General features: G+C 41.5%; 4 protein-coding genes across 4 annotated transcripts; 2 read left to right on the top strand and 2 right to left on the bottom strand.

The window, feature by feature from the left end:
* The first annotated feature begins 1,216 nt into the window (after positions 1 to 1,216).
* serpina10b (serpin peptidase inhibitor, clade A (alpha-1 antiproteinase, antitrypsin), member 10b) lies at positions 1,217 to 3,518 on the top strand. Its single transcript, XM_084569193.1, has 5 exons — positions 1,217 to 1,383; positions 1,565 to 2,197; positions 2,316 to 2,589; positions 2,811 to 2,958; positions 3,055 to 3,518. The coding sequence occupies exons 1-5, from the start codon at positions 1,347 to 1,349 to the stop codon at positions 3,244 to 3,246; spliced, it is 1,284 nt and encodes a 427-aa protein (XP_084425319.1). The 5' UTR covers positions 1,217 to 1,346; the 3' UTR covers positions 3,247 to 3,518.
* A 537-nt stretch (positions 3,519 to 4,055) lies between these two features.
* On the top strand, positions 4,056 to 9,757 carry ddx24 (DEAD (Asp-Glu-Ala-Asp) box helicase 24). Its single transcript, XM_084569655.1, has 9 exons — positions 4,056 to 4,222; positions 4,440 to 5,335; positions 5,434 to 5,877; positions 5,960 to 6,113; positions 7,015 to 7,527; positions 8,511 to 8,586; positions 8,863 to 9,051; positions 9,132 to 9,261; positions 9,348 to 9,757. Exons 2-9 carry the CDS (start codon positions 4,444 to 4,446, stop codon positions 9,626 to 9,628), a joined length of 2,679 nt encoding a protein of 892 aa, XP_084425781.1. The 5' UTR covers positions 4,056 to 4,222; positions 4,440 to 4,443; the 3' UTR covers positions 9,629 to 9,757.
* LOC311505855 (ubiquitin thioesterase OTUB2-like) lies at positions 9,700 to 12,054 on the bottom strand. The gene is made up of 6 exons (XM_084569656.1): positions 11,850 to 12,054; positions 11,688 to 11,768; positions 11,459 to 11,577; positions 11,127 to 11,211; positions 10,161 to 10,352; positions 9,700 to 10,048 (listed from the first exon to the last, which is right to left on the bottom strand). The coding sequence occupies exons 2-6, from the start codon at positions 11,766 to 11,768 to the stop codon at positions 9,842 to 9,844; spliced, it is 684 nt and encodes a 227-aa protein (XP_084425782.1). The 5' UTR covers positions 11,850 to 12,054; the 3' UTR covers positions 9,700 to 9,841.
* Positions 12,055 to 13,508: 1,454 nt separating this feature from the next.
* Positions 13,509 to 15,827, bottom strand: ccdc197 (coiled-coil domain containing 197). The gene is made up of 9 exons (XM_084568676.1): positions 15,654 to 15,827; positions 15,515 to 15,560; positions 14,987 to 15,163; positions 14,736 to 14,893; positions 14,565 to 14,647; positions 14,267 to 14,439; positions 14,067 to 14,177; positions 13,858 to 13,974; positions 13,509 to 13,772 (listed from the first exon to the last, which is right to left on the bottom strand). The coding sequence occupies exons 1-9, from the start codon at positions 15,749 to 15,751 to the stop codon at positions 13,587 to 13,589; spliced, it is 1,149 nt and encodes a 382-aa protein (XP_084424802.1). The 5' UTR covers positions 15,752 to 15,827; the 3' UTR covers positions 13,509 to 13,586.
* Positions 15,828 to 17,636: the final 1,809 nt, after the last annotated feature.

Genomic DNA, 17,636 nt, shown 5'->3' with positions numbered 1-17,636 from the left:
AGTGAGGAAATGAGAGGAGGGCTGAGTGGGATGGATGGAAGTGTATGAGTGAGTGGGTGTGCAAGTAGGTGGCAGGGGAGGGTTGGGTGGGTGGGTGGGAGGAAGGGAGGGGGGGCGGGGGTGGGTGCTGCCGGGGTCCCTGGGCGCATGGCTTGGGCGTGGGGGCGGGTGCTGGCCCGTCCCGGGCGGCCGTCTGGGGCGGCCTGGTCCTTGTGGGCGTCGGCTGGGCCGCGTGTCTGGTGGGGGTGGGGGGTGCTGCCCTCGGGCTCGTGGGGCCGTGGACCCTGCTCCGTGCCTGTCCCGGGTGGCTGGTTGCCTGACGAGGTTGGTGGCTGCCTATCTGGGCCGCCGGGGCCTGCTCGCTGCAGCTGGGGGGGGGGCTCTGGCCGGGGGCCTCCTATGCCACCAGCTGGATGGAGGCATGTCCCTCTGTGGTGTGGTGGTGGGGACACGCACCCTGGGGTTGCTGCTGGTGGTTGGGATCCTGGGACTTCCTGTCCATTGACTGCTCTCCTTGGGGGAACGGTTGCACCATCACAGCCATCTTTAAACACTCTTCATCCTCATTCTGCATGGTGACACAGTCACTGCATCCTCTGGTGAACATTTAAACCGTGTATACAAACCGTGAACATTAAGGACTACTGTGGTTCAGTTATCTGCTGTGTTATACAAACATGTATGTGTAGACTTAAACACGAGTGTATAAAACTTTTGTGCCATGGTTGTTGTCTACCCCAGTGTAATCTTTCTCTTTTGTGTGCCTTTTAGGATTGTCAGCTTGCTCTCCGGCCGAGACCGGGTGATGTTCTTTGTTGTGTTTCTCAACAGGTGTAGCAGTTGCTGCTTGGTGTATCCCTCTTTTTCTCTCCATCCCCCCCCCCCCCCTTTTTCTCTCAACTCCTGTCCACTCTATCTTTCTTTCTCTTTCTCTCTCCGTGTCAGGTTCAGCAATATTATGTAAAGGTCCATCCACCAACATGTATAAAAAATAAAATAAAGTTTAACTGAGATTATCAAGAGGAGCCTTATCATTCATAAAGCTCCCCTTGGCAAATCAAAATCTGCTCAGCACAATATGAAGAACAGATCATTATTCTGCTTGCCTTGATGCTGGACAGGACACAAAAAAAAAAAAAAAAAAAAAAAAAAATTAAAAAGCAATTTAACCAGTTATGGAATGAGTTTCCATTTTAAGATTAAAGTTCCTCATTTATTCATTGATGGACGTCTTCCCTGAAATAGTGGCCCTAAATGGTCAAAAACCTCAGAGGACTCCTATTTGTATGTTGTGGTTAATGTATAACACTCAGAGCACACTTGCACTTTGTTTCCCCAAATAATAGATGGGGTTTTCAGACGCAGTCTTGCCTAAGCTGAAAGGTACGTATGACAGCTGAGCTGTGTATTTTAACTATCCAAATAGCATTTATTAATGTTTTGGGGTTGAGATGTGTGTCACCACCAAACAGTAGTTATTCAAAAGGTGAAACCTTATAATTTCTCGTGAATTAATTAGTTACAGTGCTCAGTTGTGCTTTTTTAACAACATCTTCGTTTTCAGGTTGCGCACCCAAACCTTTCCAGATTGGAATTATGGTGGAACACAAACTGAAGATGGCATTTATTGTCATCTTAACCTACTTGTGCCTCTTCTCTCCTGGCCAAGCACAACTCCCGAGAGCCACCATCTCGGATCTCTCTTTCAAAAATATGGACTTTGCCATGAACCTTTACAGAAAAATATCCAGTTACCACGACAAGAACATCTTTTTCTCACCCCTGAGCATCTCTACCAGTTTTGCAGCTCTCTTAATGGCTTCTGATGGTGTCACACACGAGGAAATCTTGAAGGGACTCAACCTGGAGCAGCTGGAGAGGGCTGACCAGCCTGAACTTATCCCCAAGCTCTTTCAGCTTCTTAATGAGAACATCACGCGGAATGGTTCACTGGTATTGGACCAAGGCATGGCCCTCTTTATACGGCGGTATTTTGTGGTAGAGGAGACATTTGAAGACAAAATGAATGCGTTTTTTGGGGCAGACATCAAAACTGTAGACTTTGCGGACACAGAAGGGAGTATCAGTTTCATTAATGAGTACATCAAGTGCAAGACTGGAGGCAAAGTTACAGAGATGATTTCTACCCTTGATGAACAAGTTCAACTCTTGTTAATCAACACGATTTTCTTCCAGGGTAAGGTCAATCAAACTTGTACGGTTTAGATCCTCACTTTAGGCTTCTATTTACAGTATCTGCATACCTTAGGTCTAAAGCCATCTTAACCAAACTAACAGTATTATCCCCTTCACAGGAGCTTGGGAGATGCCGTTCGACCCCAGTTTGACACATAATGCCCCCTTCTACATCAACAACTATAATACTGTGCAAGTGCCAATGATGTTTAAAGAGGACAAGTTCTATACGATGGAAGACGTTACTCTAGGTGCCAGAGTGCTGAGGCTGCCATACAAGGAAGGTGTTTCCATGCTTATCCTGCTACCCAACAAAGACGTGGACTACACTGTGATTGATGATGTGATCACTGCTGGGAGGTTCCGGAAGTGGATCAAAAGGCTGACAAAAACGTAAGTGCATAGAAATTCATTGCTTAGAAAACCCCGTCTTTCTTTTTTGTCAACTTTTTTTTTTTTGTTGTTTATTGTTTGTATTCAGTTGTATTTTTGCTATTTGCTATAATTTTCCTAGAGCTTTGATTTAAAACACAGTACATTGTACACAATATCCAATCCTTGAAGCAGAAGATAACGCTGTGTATTCAGGATGTCAATTTATGTCTTGTTCATAGCAAACTGGAAGTCAACATTCCCAAATTCAAGATGGAGCAGTCGTATTCCCTGCACAACCTTCTTCCAGAAATGGGCATGACCAGTATCTTCAGTACTTCAGCCAATCTGACTAAGCTCAGTAGGAACGAAACTCTCATTGTGTCAGAGGTTAGTGTTCCATTTCACCGTGTTGTGACCATACACAGTACGTGCATATTCCCAAATGTGCCGCTGAAACTGTTAATCTCGACTGCAAAATCGCAGGTGCTGCACAAGGCTGTGATTGATGTGGATGAGACGGGGACAACTGCAGCGGCTGTCACAACAGTCAGCATTACTCCGTATTCCCTGCCGAGGACCTTCGTTGTCAACAGGCCATTCTTCTTCTTCATTTACCATGAAGACACAAACAGTCTGTTGTTCATGGGCAGGGTGATTGACCCCACCGATGGCTAGCCGCCCCCACTCTGATGTTTGAGCTCTGAAGTGGTTTGCATGTGATATTGTTTACTCAGGCTTCTATGTGGCTAATTTGCTGTATTTTTTTAAATTCTCAGATTGGTTTGACCAGCTTGTTCTGGACTGTTCTGTAAAAGCCACCCTGTGAGTGATCAATATTAATAAAAACTTCACATGAATGTTTCTTTTGGATTCAATCCTTAATCATACCAGTTATCAAATACAGGGTGAGAAAAGCTCTAACGAGAACAGCATTGGATATATAAATGAGACAACCATGGAGATGTGATTTTAATTAAAACATTCCTGTTGTAATTAAATCTGCCAACTTGAAACTTACCACTTTCCAATAAAGGACAATTTACAGGGTTTACGTTGTAACAACTGACTATAGTAATGGTTACAACATTATTTAATATTGATTTATTAACAGGAGGAACCTTCCAGGATTGACTTTTAACTGTTCATTAACCCCTAACTACATTTGTAAACAAATGTAAAAAAAAAAGTTGAAAAACATTACATAAAGTACATTTGGTAGCAACTTTATGTAAGGCTGGTAATAAAGTAGTGACCTATGCTTATTTATAGTTAAGATAACTCAAACATTGTTGGTAATTTTGTAAGTAGAATAGAATAGAATGTCTTTATTTGTCATTGTGGTACAACGAAATTAAGGCTTTTTTTTAATAATAATAAATAAATAATAATACGCTTTCTAAATGTATAACTAGATAGATAATAATGAAAGATAATAATAGACTTCTTTAAAACCTAAAAATAATACGTTCTCTTAAAAAGGCCGCTTGTCAGAAAGGAATGCCAACATTTGAATGCGCTGTTCTGGTTTTTCGACAAATAAAGTTTTTACAAACCACGTGATCAACACTGTCATGGCTGCGCCCTCGTGTCATGTGTAGTTGTCATAGGGTATAATCGCGTTTTCTTCTTCAGGAGCCCTCAGTAAGTCAAGGTAAGCTATTTGTTTTCATTTTATAGTGGTGTGGGTTCTACAAAACCACCCGGCTTTAACTTTTCAGAAGCAACTTTTAATCATTAGCACGTAGTTTCTGGCTAACTTCTGCAAACGTGGAAGAGTAGGAGACACATGTGCCTTTAAAAAGACTCGGCGTTGGGAAATTCGCCATGTTAGCCCAACTTTGTTAATGTATACCCGTGTCAAATTATAGGAAAATGAAGACAAAGAAGATGAAGCCGAAAAACAAACGTATGTCCTCTGGACTGCAGAAACCATCCAAACGGAACATTGACTTGAGAGGCAAATGGAAAGCTGTAGAGCTGGATCCCAGTCTCTTCTCCGAGGAGGGCTTGGAGGGTCTGGTGTGTTTTGAGGAGCTGACGAATTACCGTATGGTAGACAGCAAGAAGGCCGCAGCCAAAGCTGCCAAAGCAGCAAAGGAAGAGCAAAAGGAAGAGAAGAAGGGAAAGAAGAAAGGAAAGAAAAGAAAAGCGAGTGAAGAGGACGGAGAGAAGGGAGGCACCGAGAGCAAAGAGGGAGAGGGCACAGCTGAACCGGTCAAGAAAAAAGCCAAGAAGAAGAAGAAAAATAAGAAAGTGGCTGCAAAGGAGTCAGTCCAGACAGATAATACATCCACAGAAGAAGTGTTACAGGAGAACAACGCTGCCAATGGGGAAGGAGGACAGGATGAAGAAGCAAAGGATTCAGTCGCTATCCCTGATCATAATGCATCAAAAAAGGAAAAGAAAAACAAGAAGAAGAAGAAGAAGACGAAAACAAGGCAGCAGTTAAAAAATGATGCAGCCACAGAGGAACAGCCAAACGAGGAATCGCCATTAGATCTTCCGCCTCTTGAAAAGGATAAATCCAGTCAAGATAAAGCGGCAAAGCCCCCCAAAAAGCAGGCAAAGAACTGGACAAATGCGGCACTCGGCAGTTCTGATGATAAAGATGCTGATGTGAGTGCATGGAAGGACCTGTTTGTTCCCTCACCTGTGCTAAAGGCACTGAGCAGTCTTGGATTTAGTTCACCCACACCGATTCAAGCCCTGACTTTGCCTCCCGCCATCAGAGATCGTATGGATATACTAGGGGCAGCTGAGACGGGTAAGATAAAAGGCTTCTCACTCTTTTCAGTTTTTATTTTGTGACAGTCTGTTCTTAGATTTAACCAGGTGAAGCTAATGTGTGTGCTGTATTTACAGGGAGTGGTAAAACGTTGGCTTTTGGCATTCCCATGATCCACGCCATCCTGAAGTGGAAGAACGGCCCAGAAGAAACAGCTGATGGCAACGCTGAAGCAGCGACTGAGGTGGAGAGTTTGTATCTACCATCTGTAGATGAATCAGGAAACATGGCAGAGTCCGCAACAGAAGTGGACCAGGAGGACAACGTGGAGGTTTCAGAAGAAGAGAATGAAGGTGAAGAAGATCAGATCCAAGGAGACTCAGACGAAGATCAACATGACGTTGAAGAAGAAGAAGAAGAAGAAGATGAGGATGAGCAGGTTGGACGTGTCCAAATAATGAAAACGTTTAATGAACAACCCACTGATAGTCAGAGTCCTCTTCTTGGTCTGGTTCTCACTCCTACTAGGGAGCTGGCTGTTCAGGTCAAACACCATATTGACGCTGTGGCAAAATTCACTGGTAAGTCATTATTTATTTAAGTGTTATAATTGGAATTTTGTCTAATAAATGTGAAGGTACTCAAGTTGTTACTGTTGTGCAGATATCAAAACGGCCATAGTGGTGGGTGGAATGGCGCAACAGAAGCAAAGGAGGATGCTGAAACGCAGGCCAGAGATCATTATCGCTACTCCGGGGCGTTTGTGGGATTTAATCAAAGAAGGGCATCCACATCTGCTCAACCTCAAACAGCTCAAGTAAGTCACTGTTCAAATCTCATTAAGATTATTTTTCGACTTCGATGATACTGTAAACACACACAAATCACAGATAAAATGTCCAAAGTCAGTGCAGCGAGCTGTGGCTTGTTATAGTGCATTTCATCAGAAGACATCTTCACAGAAAATACACCCCGTTTCCGTTTTATTAAGTATAACTTACTATAACCAATTGAATTAATCATTCAATAGGATTGTGCTTGTGTACAGAAACAGCACTTTGTATAATGAAATACCTTTTAATGTGCATAGAGTCAGTCATCACCCAGTCCTACTTTCTAGAATAATTCATTCATCAGATTTTAACAAACAACATTATTAGATTAATTTCATGGAAACTCTCTTTCTTTTCTGGTCTTTTTACACTATCTACAGACTGAGATATAAATAAAGTTACAGAAGTACTAATATATACAAGCCGAACAGCCAATTTTCAAATGCATCTCACTGTTAAGGATGTCTTGGATGACTGATACACTGAGGAACATTGGGTTCATTGAGAGGAAATAATTTCCTCCATGTCATTGATTCTCTTATATTTCAAGCCTTGAAGGTCTTACTGTAAGTGCAGCGTTAGCAGATGAATGCTAAATAAAGAAAAGAGACCATGACTCGCTATGCACCACTACGTTTGTTAGAAACTAGACTTATTTAGGTCTGAATATGAGCTTGTCTCTCTGGTACCACCTTGACTGAGCAGCCGTTAGACCTAAATACTTTCCATGTGGGGTGGGATGTGTCCTTCTCTCAGAAGGAAAGCGGCTTACCAAATGGGGCTGGATCAGTGTCATTGATGGAAGAAACATGTGTGATACTGATCTTGTTTGCTGGCTCTTTATTTTGTCTTCTGAACTACTCTTGGTTGTGTTTCATAATACAGGTGCCTGGTCATTGATGAAGCAGACCGTATGGTAGAGAGAGGACACTTTGCAGAGCTAGAGAGTCTGCTGGAGATGCTGAACACCACACACTTTAATCCCACGAGGCAAACCTTTGTGTTCTCTGCCACGTTGACCATGGTTCACAGCCTGCCCAGCCGCATCCTCCAGAAGAAGAAGAAGAGCGTGGACAAGAGGAGCAAGCTGGAGATTCTCATGGAGAAGGTGGGGATTAGGTCCAAGCCCAAAGTCGTTGACCTCACCAGGAAGGAGGCAACTGTGGAGACACTGATTGAGACACAAATCCACTGTCAGAAGGATGACAAGGACTTCTACCTCTACTACTTCCTGCTCCAGTATCCTGGGCGCACCATGGTGTTTGCAAACAGCATTGACTGCATCAAGAGACTGAACTCTCTTCTAGTTATCCTGGACTGGAATCCACTGCCTCTACATGCCAACATGCACCAGAAACAACGCCTTAAAAACCTGGAAAGGTTTGCTGAAAGAGAGAGGTGAGTCATGTACATGTGACCTCAAGGGACGTTTGCTTCTGGTTTGGACTTTATCCAGTAAATATGATGAAATAGAAAAACCTATTAACTGCAAATACAGGCTTAAAGGGCCATGATATTATATTAGACATTTAAGAGTTTTACTATTATGTGTCTTGCTCTACATGTCACCAGTATGCTACTATCTTAGTGTTAAAGTCTTATAGGTATTCTTATTTCAGTAGAGTTTGTCACTTGACTCCTCCTGCATCCTCAATTTATTTTTTCATCTAATGAAACGGTTCCTTAAAATTTTACATCGGCATGCGTCTTTCCATATCCAGCAACACTACCAGTGTCTGCTTGAACATTTATGTGCTGTGCCTGCTTAGGCCATTGGAGCTGACCAGTCTGAGCAGACTGAGCTTTTTTGGAAGGAGCTCTGTTTTTACAGTTAACACATAAATATTTGGGAAGAAATAGCACAAATGTTGACCTACAAGGTTTTATCTGGTAATCTCAGACTATGTCAGTTATAAGTTTGCAACATCAGTAGTTCAGCAAAGAAATCTCGCCAATAGATCTTTTATTTTTCTCTAGAAATTACTCAAGAGCACTATGTCATGTGTTTACATGCACTGTGCTGATTCTATCTTGGCTAGAGCAGCCTTGTTAAAAAATACATTGAGACTTGCGTAGTATAATGAAAGTTTTAAAATATTTAAATCGCAATAATTTCACAAAGTTGTATTTTAACCACGGTATATTCACATGGTAACTTTTACTGCCTTTTTTCTGCTTGTAATCCGTATGCTAATGTTCATACAAACTCACACTGACACATTTGTTCTTGAGCATCATGTACTAGGTGAACAGCTCCTTTGACATTTTTCATGACATACATTGACATAAACATGTCCTCAGGTTTTGAAATATACAATATTTTAAGTTCAAATGCTGTGCTTTACTGAATTGACTCTCAAAATAAACATTTTTATTCACAGTTCTGTCCTTCTGACTACTGATGTGGCAGCCAGAGGCCTGGATATCCCCAACGTTCAACATGTTATTCACTACCAGGTAAACCCCTTGATAGTAGTTCAACTGATTTTATAGTCTTTGACTGCAAACTAGTTCCACACATCTTACATTTGGTTACCTGTGTTGAAAAGACATGAGAACGAGTCCAACATAGTCAAGATGTTATCAGCTAACCATCTATTCACCCACACGGCAGAGTGTACAATCAGAGCCCACTCCACGGGGCTGCCACATGTACCGTGCCTAACCACTAGGCCACAGCGCCACACCGTCGAGCTGAATTTTGATGAACACCCTGTAATTATCTCACACCAGGTGCCAAGAACATCTGAGACTTACGTTCATCGGAGTGGTAGAACAGCCAGAGCCACTAAGGAGGGTCTCAGTCTGCTGCTTATAGGCCCCGATGACATGATGAACTTCAAAAAGATCTACAAGACTCTTGGAAAGAGCGACGAGCTTCCCATGTTCCCCATAGAGACCAAATGCTTGGAGGCGATCAAGGTGAGCTCTATCCGCCTTAGATCGTGTCTTTATGTGACATTGAAGAGTTGGTTAATGCTGAATGTGTCCCCCTCCTACAGGAGCGAGTAAACTTGGCCAGGAAGATAGAAAAGGTTGAGTATCACAACAGCAGGGAGAAGCAGCACAACTCCTGGTTCAGGCAAGCGGCAGATGCCCTGGAGGTTGACCTGGATGATGATCTTTTACTTGGTAAGACAAACGTAACCATACAAGATACATATAACATGTTCAGTCTATTAAAAAACAGATGACAGAGGAGCAATCTTTGTCCTCAGGTGGAGCACAGGACGACGATGCTGACAGAGAGCAGCAGAAGATGGTGAAGGGGATGAAAAAGCATCTGAAGCATTTGCTCTCCCAGCACATATTCAAGAACGTGATAAAAACCAAGTACCCCACTCAAATGGGAAAGCTCTCCCTGCCCCACTTGCCTCTTGCAGGGAAGGAAAGCGCCCTGATTTCAATAGAGAAAAACAAGAAGCTTAAAAAATGTGTTCCGGCACAACAGAAAAAACAGAAGCAGAAGAAACAAAAGAAGAAAGAAAAGCAGCAATGATATGGCCACCTTTGACAGGATTTGTGTAATTATTGAATTTATGTTTAAAAAAAAAATCTTCTAAATACAGGTTTTGTATTTTGTGATGTTTAATTGCTGTAATCTGCAAAGTTTTATTAAAAAACAGTTTTCATAAGTTGAGTTCAGTTTGGATTTATTCAACCAAAGTCGGTATTCCTGAGTTGAGGTGAGTCCTTTTGAGTCCCCCGTTGGTCAAAGTTGAGGTTGGGTGTAGAGAATGTTATAATGTGATGTCTGGTAGAGGAGATGCAGGGACGGTTCAGCACCCTCTGGAATGATGTGGTGGACAAGCTGCTGTTCGTCACCCTCCATAGAGACGATGTGGATGCAAATGTCCAGGGCCTGCGACAGGGCCAAGATGTCCACATGGTCACACTCCATCGCCATGGTCTCCACCTCCTGAACGAAAAGAACATACCCTTTAATTTTCCTATCCCTTTTTCATCAAGGTCCGCTTTAAAAGATCATCTACCGTTTTCTCACTAGATGGCAGCAGCACTTTGTCACTAACCTGGCGACAGTAGACTTGCAGATCAGGTGCCTCCACGAAGTTGCAGAAGAAGTCTGCGTGGTTTTGCAGGTGCGCCGAAGTGAGCAGCCTAAGATACTGCACCACGCCGTCGGACGTCACCTGCTCGTTGAAGAGCCTGAACAGCGTGTTTTCCTGCTCATCGGCCTGGCACTGATCCACGACATGCACAACCTTCATGAGAAGAGAAACAACTGGATATCACCCAAGTTCAACTGGTTTTGACTTTTAATAAGTAAGTCATTTCCTGGTGTGTTGCAATAAATCACAAATGGTTATATTTTCAACTAGTTATTTCTCATTACTTAGGATGTATAGGCATAATATAGTTGTGTACATTAGTTTGCATTGACATGGCATTGGAAAGGTAGTGATTCAACTGTATGATCATTTTGGAGGATGTAATAATAGAAATAGAACTGGCACATAATAGAAGCATGTGTCAGTACAGCACATTACAGTTCAATGGAACTACAAACCACAGCCTCCAAAATGAAAACAGCTGAATCAACAGCTCTTTTTGTTATTTGAAACAAATGCTGAGTATCATAACCTCAATGAAGCTAATATTTAAGCCTGTTTTATTAGCATGCATTTGTTTTTGCTAATGCACCTAATGAACTGGTGTGTCTAGTTGACTATTAGGTGTCAAATTTCACAGCTTGACCTCACTAAAAATAAACCTTTAACTTGTGTTTTTTATTGTTGTTTTTTTCTACATAACCCACAGTATGCTTGAACATGACTCGCATCACTTGTATAGGGCAATGTTTTGGATTATCCTGGTTTGGTACCTCACTTTGTTTTAGTGAGACATTTCTGAATGGTTTTATTAATGGTTTGTCTTGATGCATTTTTATTTTTTATCATATATATATATATATATATACATATATATATATATACTTCTGAATGCCTGACTGTACTGTCTGTGAGTGCATTGTTTACTGTGTTCAGGTGGTGCTTGAAGGAACTCTCGTCGAATCCCGCAGAAGCCAAAACCTTGCTGCTCTGGATAATCTTGTCCTTGAATCTGGGATTAAAATGGGTAAAACAGTTACATGTAAATCAGCTTTGTTGACCATGTATATACAGTATGCACACATAGGAGGTGGGGGGTTGTAGGCTCGTGCTTAACCATGGACTAGACGGGATTCGAACCAGTGACATTGTGGTGAAACTAAGCCGCTTCTCCAGCCACTCCAAAGCTCCTTAATCCCCTCTTAACAACACTGTGTCCTTTTGAGTGCCTTTTATGACTAATTTTAGTAATAACTGACCTCTGCAAAGCCCTGGCATTATGGAGGACTGACTCCAAGTGTGCGAAGCAGAAGGCTCTGTAGAAGCAGTTCCCATCGCCGCGCACATTTCTCACGGCGGAAAACTGGCTCCTTAACTCCTGACAAAGGACAATAGGTCTGGTTATTATGCGGCGGAGCAGTCAAGAGAGGGGTGCCCGAGACCACCTGCAGTACATCTCCCCCCCACCCCACCGGCTGAGTAGCCTACTTTGTGTTTGTCACTCCGCGTTTGCGCAGCGAACAGCGACGAGACGTCCTCTCTGCACGAAACGAGGCAGCGGTCCTCCATCTGTCGGGAAACAAACAGCTTTACCACCTGCCAGAGCAAAACCGCAGCTCTAAGGGTTTTAGTGCTGACCTCGCGACATACCTTCACATTTCAACAACATGGAAACTACGTCAGGAATCGTGAACACAGTGTGGCATGGCGTGCGTCAAATGGTGTGTGTCAAAATATTGTTGCAATTTTGTTTCCACTTTGTGAAAACCGGATGTTTGCAGACACCACGTGCTTGTGTTAAAGGGCCAGTACACATTTTTTCCCCCCAGTCTGGAGTCATACCATTGTTATTACATAGAGGGGGTCGGGGGATAGTAACAATACTGACCTGTATAAAGTACTTGTTTATAAAAGTACTGGCGTTTTATCGACGATTATTAGACTACTTAAAAACGTCGCAATAAAATATACAGAATTATGTCTAGCAATAGGCTTTTACCAACAACCAATTGTATCTAACCTGTAGAATAATGCACCACATTTTAAATGCTGTTGGGTTTTTTTGTATAAACACAAACAACAAGAAACTCTGCATCACCAAAGTAACAACGAACTATAGCTGACACGTTATTTAGGATGAATTTAAAGTTTAATGTATTCCCCTATTTCTCTGAAATGCATTGTCCTGGTTTTTCTCTTGGTAGAGTGGTACAGTCCATGTAGGGGGGTCCTTCTTATTTAACGAGGAACGAGGTGCAGCTATAACAAACCAAGTCAGCTTTCGTGGCAGAAGATACACACACCCAGGGGTGTAGATCCGATGTCAGGATTGGGGGGGACACATAAGTGATTTTTGTTTTTTGTCGGTATGCAACTCATACAATGGCACCATACCAATCATTTCTTTTTAGATGTGAATCTAAAATGTGAAGAATGTGAAGTCTGAAAATACATTTGTTCAATTTTGAATAATTTTTATTGGGGGGGACAATTCATGTTTTTCACAAATTGGGGGGGACATGTCCCCCCCATCCCCACCGGGATCTGCACCCATGCACACACCAACCAACTTCTTCAATCTTCAATCAAATGTGACCCCAACACTGGACAACCCAGGTTATTAGCTAATATTTAAGGAAACTAATTACCAACAAAAGAATCCCCATAAATGTGTGACATGTTTTTCTACTTTAGCTACATTGCCAACATAGCTAACCTTGCAACTTAATCAGTAAACGTCAAGAAAACCTGTATGGCAACATCTGACAACATGGAGCACACCATAATAAGCCATGACAGGGTCAAAGCTGCATGTCTGGCTGTCTTGAGGACTTTGTGATAAGTGCAGAAGAGATAATGTTAATGGAAAGAAAATAACATGTTACAGCGTTTTGCCATGTGCAATACTGGACATCTCATATTTACTGTATTTACTGAATAGACTGCAGACTACCACAAATAATCCGTTCTCATTTTTAAGTACTTGCACGCATTTCTATCCTCATTTATACATATAATCTAAATATAAACTGCATACATACCGTCGCATATTGGGTTTTGGTGAGCGTGAATTCCTGTAGGAGCGCATCATTTGAGTGCGGCCATTTTTTATTTCAAAACAAAACAATGTTTACATTCCAGTGATTAACATTTCCAAAGTTCTGATGCCTTATTTTTATGACTTTTTAAGTGCAAGATGTGGTGCTTATCTGAAAATATATCTGTTACAGAAAACCAAACAAATCTATGAATGAATTTAAAAAACATTTTAACACAAGGTTCACATACCAGCTTTTTCTAGAGCTTTCAGTCACGTTGCATGGTTTGTTGCCATGTCATGTTCTCAAGAAATTGTCAAAAACTTTAATAAGTAGTAAAAGCATGATGTCAGGCAAATATTTCACTCTTTTTACTGACTTTACTTGAACTTTTGAGTTGTGTTTTACTTCCGATGCTTTTCATTGATCCCCTCCCTCTTTTGTCTGTCATAGCCGTTGTACTTGTCATGGCGGACGCAGACTCCATTAGCCTTCTCGCCCTCCTCTCTGTGTCTGCCTTGTCCAGAATGAACTCCTAAAATAAATAGTCAAGAGCTGGTTAAACTAGGCAGTGCAAATTCTATGACATTTAAGAACCAGCCCATTGCTAATGATACTACCTTCACCATGTCCATCTTCGTTAACATGTTCATGTTCTCCAGAGGTCCGTATGCCGGTAGATAACACTGCTCTGCAAGATTGTTGATGGCCATAAGCAATCTTCCCACTTCCTCCAGCTGAAAGATAAGAGCACAAGTAGTAATATTTATATCCCAGACTCCCATGTTATTATCTGTGGGTAATTTTAACTCATAATCTTGAAGGCTACCTTTTCTCTGGATAGTCCTTGCTCTATCTGCAATTTAACCTCTGTCTGCTTGTTCTTCTCTTTTAGGGCTTCTAACTCACGCTGGAGTTCAGACAGGTCTTTGTTGGCCATCTGCAACCGATATAAAGGCATCATTCCAGTACTGTCAATTGAAGAAATGCTACTCTGAACGTATACGTATATACGCAGGTGCATCTGACCAGCTTCTTTGTGCTGTGCTCCTGCTTCATGTTCAGCAGTTGTCGCTGGCCCTGTTCCACATCCTCTTCCATGCGCCCCAAACGTTGCAGCAGCTCCTGGTGGGTGATGGACAGGGTCTCATGGCGTCGGATGATGGGCATAACCAAAGATTCAGACCCATTATCAGGGTAATCTTAAAAGCAAGCAGGTTTGTTCCATTTTACAGCCAAACTCGACAGGATAAGCAAAACAGGTTCATGTTAAATGTAAGTGTTCATGTTAATTCATGAGGGAAGTAAAAAAACATTTTGGACTTACTGCCGGGGAGATAATCTAGTGTTTTCATCAAGTAGTCCTCAAAGATTTTGTATTTTGACAATCTCTCCTTTAAAATTTGCTTTCTGTGAATTTGAGATATGGTAAAGTTTTTTTATTAAAAAAGTGCTATAGTGAGAAATAGCTTCATGTTTCTGGATTTCAAGTCCTCACCTTACTCTTAGTTGTTTCAGCTGTTCTGTCAAATTTTCTATCTCCCTCTGTTTTAAAATGTTCTGCTCTCGTGTAGCTTCGCAACTCTTCAGGGTTCTACGTCGCTTCGTTTCATTTTCAGCCACAAACTTCTCAAATTTCATAACCCTCTCTTTAGTCTAGGGGAAAAGACAAACACAAACCGCAATCGTATTAGGACAGTCTCATCTACTCCCTAATCATCTGTGTAATTTTACGAGGTCGAGACTCGCCTGCTGTTGCTTTATTTCGAGTTCAGACCTTCTCCGGGCTAGAGCATCTACACAGCTCTTAAACTCCTGCCGTTTGAGTGCGAGTCGCTTGACCACCTCTTCCAGCTCTGCCTCCTTCTTCAGAATCAAGGACTTCTGTAAGGCGGTCACACCTGCTTCTAGGACTTTGCCTGAACTCTAAAAACAAAAACAACACAACAACTCAAACATCAAAATGCTTCCAGTGTGATATACATACGTATGCAAGCTTTGTTAATGTTAACGGAATGAGATCATAATGTGCTTTAACAAGAGCAAGAATAAAAAGAAGACAATACACTTCATATAAAGTCAAGCAGAATTATAGATCTGAAAATAAAAGACATAAAACTGTAAAAATCATATAAAATGTGTATTTAATATAAACACAAAATAATAATGAAACAATCAAACCATCCCCACAGATAACATGATATACATTTCTATATATTTTTGAAAAAAATCCACAAGCTGACAACAAATCATTTTCTCATGTTTCATGATTTTTACCTCTGTCACAACAGAAATGTGGCTGACGTTGTCTTCTTTTCCTTGTCTGAAAAGACAATTAATTGTCAGTAGGAGTATTTATAAATTGAATGTTAAAGAAAGTGCTACGTCTAATAAGAAACAACTACTAAAGGCCTACCTTATGGTGTCCTCCGACTGTGTTACAAAAATGTTTCTTATAGTTTTTTCCCTGACTTTTGGACGAGGATATAAGGGAGGAAGAGAAGAAGTCGCCATGTTTTATTTTTGTTATCGTATTTTTTTATCATCCAGGAGTTGAGTTAACACCTCCTTCAATTGGTTCCACGTTCGGACGATCAGAAAGACTACCAGAAGGACGACCAGGGGTCTTTTCCGGATGTTTTCCTGGATTTGTGTAGCCGTTGCCTGGTAACCGCGGGCCAGGCAACGGGGAATGCGACGGGGGATCGTTTCCCCGTTGTCATGGCAACTGTCGAGGAGGCGGTTCTGTTCTGTTGGACTGAATGAGAGGCGCATAGAAATGAGGTCGTCAGCGGTCTGAGAGCGGGAGAAAACGAAGAGGGCTCACTCCGTGCCAGATTCCGACGTTAGACCAGAGTCCAAAACTAAGAACTGCAGCATTTACCTGGTGAGATTATGCCTCACAATTAATCTGTAGGCCTACTTCAGCCATGTCTTAAAACATAGCCAAGTAAACTGCTCACTGTGGCATATTAACTTGTGCCAGATTTGTAATTATTATTTAATTATTAAATAAGTGAATTTACATCATTAAAGCTTCTTTATAGCCTATTATAGATAGATAGATAGATAGATAGATAGATAGATAGATAGAAAGATAGATAGAGAGCGGAAAATTTTCTTTGGCAGGGCTCCAGAGTCAGTGAATATGTAGATAATGTTTATTACAAAACTTTCTCTGGTGACTGCAAGGTGCTACCTCGGTCAAGACCGAGCGCACTGGTGGTTTCCCGTTTCTACATCATGCATGTGTAACTTATTTCCAGAAGTACGTCACACGATGCTCACACATGTGAAACTGAGGCTTGAAGCAAAGGCCAAGCAATGCACACACAGTAGTCTGCATAATTTTTGGGTAGTGGTGAACACATTATTCGATTAATTTGACATCTCAATAATAGCAGTAAAACCTAAGATTTGTTTAATAAAATTAATAATGGCTGCCATACAGACAAGACTAGGTGGCTTTCTTAACTAAAACTGAGCTATGGCTATTATTGGTGTCAATTACACTAGTTAATCCTGTTATTACAAGTCAAACGCAAAGGCTCATTCCAGGATTAACTGATATAACACATGATAGTTCACTGGAATGACATGGTACATTTGAATGGAGGAGGGCCATTGTTCTTGGTATTTGTTCCACCTGAACAGTTCCTGAGAAGTCTGCGAGAAAGAAAGCCCTGTATGTAAAAGTGGTCATAAAATATCATGTGTTCTTGCGTTATGAAGAAACATTTAACTTCAGGCAAGTGATTTATACAGTGATAAAACACACCTGTGATGACATTCATCAATGGCAATGGGTGTTGTGTTGTATTAATTTAATTTATCTTCCACACAAATATATCTTATTGTCATTAAGTTCTTGTGTCATACAAGCATTTTGGCTCATTCAGAGAGTGAAGAAGATGATTTCATGTTAGACATTTAATATGACGGCTGATAAGAGCTCCATTTAGCTGCCATGAATGGACCTTGTTTTTGTTTTGTTTTTTCTTAATGGTTATTACAGTGACAGCTGACAGTGTGCCTGCATCTCCTGTCACTAAGTATTATCTGGAATCATGTGACGTTGCGGTTACAGCAGCATAGCGTAGCTGAATAAGTGAGCTCATCTTTGTTGAGCAAATATGTCGAGCTCCTCAAAAATTTGCCTCAAAGCTAGCCTAGTTAGTCTCGCCGCTGTAAATAGATAAGCTGAAGGACTTGTTTGTTTCAGAAGAAATCCCGAGACGATTTCAAGTTTAGATGCAGGAAGAAGTTTTCACAAACACTTCCTTAGAAGTGATTGTGAAATGCAAATGAGCTGTCATTGTTTTGTCATTGTCTTTTAAAAGGGTTTTCCCACCTCACCACGTCTCAGTAAGAGCTGATGCAGCACAAGAGAAGGATATTA

This window comes from Chelon labrosus (genome assembly GCF_963514085.1).
Source record: "Chelon labrosus genome assembly, chromosome: 20".
Taxonomy (NCBI): Eukaryota; Metazoa; Chordata; class Actinopteri; order Mugiliformes; family Mugilidae; genus Chelon; species Chelon labrosus.
The sequence above is the reverse complement of the archived record's forward strand: the minus strand, read 5'-3'. Positions and strand labels throughout refer to the sequence as shown.

Bases quoted from the DNA above. Each gene is read 5' to 3' on its own strand.
- ddx24 (XM_084569655.1), top strand. From the start codon at position 4,444: ATGAAGACAAAGAAGATGAAGCCGAAAAACAAACGTATGTCCTCTGGA. The intron at 5,878-5,959 runs GTAAGTCATTAT...ACTGTTGTGCAG, and splicing joins CGCTGTGGCAAAATTCACTG to ATATCAAAACGGCCATAGTG. The intron at 6,114-7,014 runs GTAAGTCACTGT...TTCATAATACAG, and splicing joins CTCAACCTCAAACAGCTCAA to GTGCCTGGTCATTGATGAAG.
- LOC311505855 (XM_084569656.1), bottom strand. From the start codon at position 11,768: ATGGAGGACCGCTGCCTCGTTTCGTGCAGAGAGGACGTCTCGTCGCTG. The intron at 11,212-11,458 runs GTCAGTTATTAC...TTTTAATCCCAG, and splicing joins AATGCCAGGGCTTTGCAGAG to ATTCAAGGACAAGATTATCC. The intron at 10,049-10,160 runs GTTAGTGACAAA...CTTTTCGTTCAG, and splicing joins TGCAAGTCTACTGTCGCCAG to GAGGTGGAGACCATGGCGAT.
- serpina10b (XM_084569193.1), top strand. From the start codon at position 1,347: ATGGGGTTTTCAGACGCAGTCTTGCCTAAGCTGAAAG. The intron at 1,384-1,564 runs GTACGTATGACA...CTTCGTTTTCAG, and splicing joins AGTCTTGCCTAAGCTGAAAG to GTTGCGCACCCAAACCTTTC. The intron at 2,959-3,054 runs GTTAGTGTTCCA...GCAAAATCGCAG, and splicing joins AAACTCTCATTGTGTCAGAG to GTGCTGCACAAGGCTGTGAT.
- ccdc197 (XM_084568676.1), bottom strand. From the start codon at position 15,751: ATGGCGACTTCTTCTCTTCCTCCCTTATATCCTCGTCCAAAAGTCAGG. The intron at 14,440-14,564 runs GTAAGTCCAAAA...CTTGCTTTTAAG, and splicing joins ACTAGATTATCTCCCCGGCA to ATTACCCTGATAATGGGTCT. The intron at 14,178-14,266 runs GTCAGATGCACC...TATCGGTTGCAG, and splicing joins AGCACAGCACAAAGAAGCTG to ATGGCCAACAAAGACCTGTC.